The sequence below is a fragment of the Mustela nigripes genome, chromosome 7 (genome assembly GCF_022355385.1).
Source record: "Mustela nigripes isolate SB6536 chromosome 7, MUSNIG.SB6536, whole genome shotgun sequence".
Lineage (NCBI taxonomy): Eukaryota > Metazoa > Chordata > Mammalia > Carnivora > Mustelidae > Mustela > Mustela nigripes.
In genome coordinates this window covers 109,735,321-109,740,942 of record NC_081563.1, presented here as the reverse complement: position 1 = coordinate 109,740,942, position 5,622 = coordinate 109,735,321, and the positions used below count along the sequence as shown (strand labels likewise).

General features: G+C 40.3%; 1 protein-coding gene across 1 annotated transcript in view; it reads right to left on the bottom strand.

Moving 5' to 3' along the window:
- Positions 1–1,250: 1,250 nt before the first annotated feature.
- Positions 1,251–5,622, bottom strand: part of LOC132021747 (transmembrane protein 230) — a 16,830-nt gene continuing 12,458 nt past the window's right edge. The window contains exon 4 of the mRNA XM_059406575.1: positions 1,251–2,300. Coding sequence (XP_059262558.1) covers positions 2,160–2,300 — 141 coding nt within the window. The 3' untranslated portion in view covers positions 1,251–2,159. The remainder of the gene's footprint in view (positions 2,301–5,622) is intronic.

The following is a 5,622-nucleotide window of genomic DNA, read 5'->3' as shown; positions in this document are numbered from 1 at the left end:
TTACCTATGAATACTATCCAACTTGGTGTTTTTTTCTAAGGATTAAAATTTAACAGTAAGGAATAAAAGTGCTTGTCACATTTGGCAAAGGTTCAAGAAACACTCACCATTGTTATTTAGACTTAGATGTTTTCTAAAAAGGACCAAGATACACACTTACTGTCAATGCAAAGTTACAGGGAGTCTGTAAACAACACTTGAGGGGTACCCGGGTGATTGAGTTGGTTAAACATCTGACTCCTGATTTTGACTCAGGTTGTTGTCTTGGGGTCATGGGATTGAGCCCTGCTCAAGCTCCGCAAGTCTGCTTCCCCTCTCCCCTATCCTTGCTCGTTCTCTTTCAAATAAATGAAATCTTAAAAAAAAGGACCAAATAATTTGGTTTGGCTAAAACCTTCTGGTCTGATCTTTGCTTTACAAACAGTTCCCACGATGGGAGCCTGGGTGGCTCAGCTGGTTATGCCACTGCCTTTGGCTCAGGTCATGATCATGGAGTCCCAGGATCAACAAGACCCAGGATGGAGTCCAGCATCAGGCTCCCCGCTCAGCAGGGAGTCTGCTTCTCCCTCTGACCCTCCCCTCTCTTGTGCTTTCTCACTCTCTCAAATAAATAAAAAAAAATTAATCTTTAAAAACAAAAGAAAACAGTTCCCAGTATAAAGCTTTATCGATCTCTTTACAACTCCAGTGTCAAGGTCCAGGAGCTTCAATTGAGTACTGGCCTCCCCACACTCCTCTCCCGTTACCAAATGCACCTAACTTCAGAGGTTGCTTCACATCACACCCCTCTGTCCTTCATTTCCCGAATGCTAGTTTTTTCCCCATATGCACTCACTCTGTGAGTAATGTCATCCAGCTTTTAGATATTGTCCCAACAATGACTCCCTAATTTCTATCCCTGGCCTAAATTATCTCCTGAACTCCAGATCCACAGTTTGCAATTGCCTACTAAACAGTTTCATATGGATGTAGAGTATGCATCTACAATTTAACACATCCAAAAGTAAACTCACCTCCCCCAATAAACTTGCTCTACCCAGAGCCCTCCAAATCTCAGTTGATGGCCCTTCCAGGCTTCTAGTTGCCCATGTCCATAAGCTCAAAATAAGAGGATGACTGAAAAGCAGTCTGACCCACAAGGCCCATTATCTAAAAAGGAAGGTGGTCCTGGGTACTGGGATCAAAGGTATCATATAATCATTAAAATGTTTTCTGAAATATACTTGAAATTAACTCACTGGAAGTCTAGGTTTAGATTTTGACATTTTAATTTCTTTTGAATATGTCACTTTGTGCAAGCTAGGAACCAGAATCAAACTAAGGCAGTCTAGTCCATTTAGGGATCCAGGCTGAGTCTTGAAATCTTCAGCAGAATGACATCATAATGCAAGATGCTAACAACAGGTTTATAATCTCTAAATAACAACCACTTATCTACATTTTTTTCCTTAGGAAACAGCCAAAATCCAGTCCTTAAAGGCATGATATACAGAACATCTTGATCTACAAAGAACAGAATAACCCATATTTTATGATGGCCAGCTTACTGGTGGCTGACCAAGGACTGGTGAACAGAGGGGTGTTTACCTTCTAGGAACTTGCTCTGAGACTTAAAAAAGTCCTGGCTGCTGTTAATAAGAAAGCAAGTAAAAAATATTACAGATGCACCTACACTGACATTTGATTTGCCAAGGTCTTCCACTAGAACACAAAGTGAGAGATGAGTGTAGGGGTAAGCTACTTAGATGTTTTCAAAATAAATTACTAGTAACATGAAATTTGACATATTAAATTCTTCCATTTGCTACCAGAACTGACAATGAGGACTATTTAAAAGAAATGCTGAACTCTAACATTCTGCACTACACAAGAACCTCCTGCTTTCCCACATCATTAACATTGCTACTCTTCCAAGATACACATTCGTGTGGAAAAACTTATCAGCTTTTGCCAGAGCCAGGAGATGAAAAATAGAGCATGTCCTAATTAGTTATTTTGTAATTGTAAGCTCCGTTGACATCTTGAGGATGGACCCATTCTTTTGTTTAACATCTGCAAACTGCAGAATGCCTTAGCCCTTTGCCAGTATCTGCTCAGTATCTTAAAGCTGGTCTTAGTCCCATCTGTGACTCTTCTCCTCAGGGTTGAGGGTGGGTTAGCTAGTCATCAAAATCTGGAATGTCATCGTAGGAGTAACCCCGGTAGCCTTTGGATGCATAGTAGGCGATGCGCAGGTGGTAAAATCCTGGCAGGAACACCAGGATGCCAATGATCAGGACAGGAACGGCCCGGTCTGCCCCCTAGTGGCAGAAGGAGGCAAACACATTAGTACCATACAAACGATCACTTAAAGCCATAGGTTCAACCCATACATCAGTATTTTACACTCTTCAGAGTATTTTCCTTTGGGTAGTATGCTACCAATGAAACAGGTATACATCTCTTTTCCTCCTTATTATAAAATTCATAAAAACTACAAAGCACTAAGTATTATAAATAAATTGTCCATCTGCATCCACAGATAGTTCCCTTATTTCCTTCTGTTCTCCATTCTAGTTTCTAGTTGTGAACACGCCATACTCTGTGCCTTGTTTTAGTCTCTTAATATAACAAGCAATTGCCAAAGTCTTATGAAAAGTTCTGCACTGGGGGTGGGAGACAGGCAAAATGGGTGAAGATAGTCAGAAGGTACAAATTTCCATTCACAAAGTAAGTTCTGGAGATGCAGTGTACAACATGGTGATTCTAGCTAAAAACACTGTATTGTGTATTATTAGCAAGTTGCTGAGAGTAGATCTTAAAAATTCTTGTCACAAGGAAAAAAACTAACTATGTGTGGTGATGGATGCTAACTAGACTTATTGTGATCATTTCCCAATATATACTATATTGAATCATGTTGTACACCTGAAACTAACACATTATGTCAACTAATGGTGTCTACCATTCCACTGTAATGAATGCACCACAATTTTACTTAACCATGCCCCACCAACTGTTGGATACTTTGGTTGTCTCTCACTTTTTGTAACTGTACAGGATAACACAATAAACTTCTTTTTCTTAGCCTTTCAGATTCTTTCTTTAGCGTATATTCCCATAATCACAATTCACAGGTCAAAGAGGAAGAAATGGTGTTTAGTGTAGGGCTTCAACTATTTGGGGAGTTCCAGGAGGGCAGGGACTTTTGTTCATTTCTAGATCACCACCTGCCCCCAACATATAAATAAATATATTAAATGAATGAATCCACTCTTATAAAATTGCTCTGCCTTATTTTTAGGTATAGTTTTAAATGTTTATACAGTTAAGCTTATCCTCCTTTTTCTCTGTGATCTTTTTCCAATTAATTTTTTTTCTTTTTCTTTTTTTTTTTTTTAAAGATTTTATTTATTTATTTGTCAGAGAGAGCGAGCGAGTGAGAACGAGCACAGGCAGACAGAGTGGAAGGCAGAGGAGCAAGGAGCCCGATGTGGGACTCGATCCCAGGACGCTGGGATCATGACCTGAGCCGAAGGCAGCTGCCTAACCAACTGAGCCACCCAGGTGTCCCTAATTTTTTTTCTTTTTATTAACATATAATGTGTTACTTGCTTCAGAGGTACAGATCTGTGAATCATCAGGCTTACACATTTCACAGCATTCACCATAGCACATACCCTCCCTCCCCAATGTCCATAATCCAGTCACACTATCCCTTCCCCTAACTACCCAGCAACCCTCAGTTTGCTTCCTGAGTTTAAGAGTCTCTTACGGTTTGTCTCCCTCCCTGGTCCCTTTTTGTTTCATTTTTTCCCCCTCCCTAACCCCCAAGAACTCCCCCACTCTCCCTTTCAAATTCCTTGTATCAGAAAGATCATATGGTAATTGTTTTTCTCTGACTGACTTATTTCACTTAACATAATAACCTCTAGTTCCATCCACGTTGTTGCAAATGGCAGGATTTCATGATTTTTTAAAAATAATTTATTTTTTAAATTAACATATAATGTATTATTAGCCCCAGGGGGATTTTGCAGTTTTTGATGGCTGCATAGTATTCCATTGTATATCTATACCATATCTTCTTTACCCATTTATCTGTTGGTGGACATCTAGGTTCTTTCCACAGTTTGGCTATTGTGGACGTTGCTGCTATAAACATTTGGGTGCATGTGCCCTTCAGATCACTACATTTGTATCTTTAGGGCAAATACCCAGTAGTGTGATTGCTGAGTCATAGGGTAGCTCTATTTTCAACTTTTTGAGGAAGCTCTATACTGTTTCCCAGAGTGGCTGCACCAGCTACCAACAGTGTAGGAGGGTTCCCCTTTTTCCACATCCTCGCCAACATATGTCATTTCCTGATTTGTGAATTTTAGCCATTCTGACTGGTGTGAGGTGGTATCTCACTGTGGTTCTGATTTGTATTTCCTTGATGCCAAGTGATGTTGAGCACTTTTTCATGTCTCTGTTGGCCAGTTGGATGTCTTCTTTGCAGAAATGTCTGTTCATGCTTCTGCCCATTTCTTGACTGGAGTATCTGTTCTTTGGGTGTTGAGTTTGATAGTTCTTTATAGATTTTGGATACTAGCCCTTTATCTGATAGGTCATTTTTTCCCATTAATTTTAAGTCTTCCCTCAGCTAAGGATTTAAATCCAGTCTAAAAATCTTTAAAAAAAAAAATTATTTGTCAGAGAGAGCAGGCACTCGCACACAACCAGGGGGAGTGACAGGCAGAGGGAGAAGCAGGCTCCCTGGTGAGCAAGGAGCCCAATGTGGGACTCAATTACAGGACCCTGGGATCATGACCTGAGCCGAAGACAGATACTTAACTGAGCCACCCAAGTGTCTCTAAAAATCTCCTTTTAACATGGCTAGTTACACAATGTATACTGGTAGATTATCTACTCAATATAATTTTGACTGTGTCGTTCAAATAGAAATAGAAGTATTTACCTCATATAAGACAATAAAAACTCAGTGAGGTAATATGTGTAAAGCAAGCAGCCTCAGCTGACACAATGACTCAATAAATCCCAGCTTAAAACCAAGGAAATAAACAAAACAAGGAAAGAGAACTTGAAGGGGCTCTCTCAGCCTAAAGATGGGACTATGTGAACATCAGAAACAGTAACAGTCTACAACTCTCACAACTGACATAGTTGGTGCTATTTCTGTTATCTTATTTTTCATTTTCTGCTTTCCTTCTTCTTTTTTTCTTTTGCAAGATATTGACTGTACATCCTTAGTGGGATTGAAGAACTGCAAAGGAAATTTATAGTGCATTTAGCCTTCCTTTACTTAGCATTAACACTCACGCTGGTATTTTTTTTTTTAAAGACGTTATTTATTTTGATTTGTCAGAAAGACAGAGAGAGACAGAGAGTGAGCACAAGGAGCAGCAGGCAAAGGGAGCTGAGCCAGGAGCCTCATGTGGGACTCAATCCCAGGACCCTGGGATCACAACCTGAGTCAAAGGGAGCTGCTTAACTGACTGAGCCATGCAGGCATCCCTGTTATCTTATTTTTTTCAAGATTTATTTATTTGAGGGGCGCCTGGGTGGCTCAGTGGGTTAAACCGCTGCCTTCGGCTCAGGTCATGATCTCAGAGTCCTGGGATGGAGCCCCGCATCGGGCTC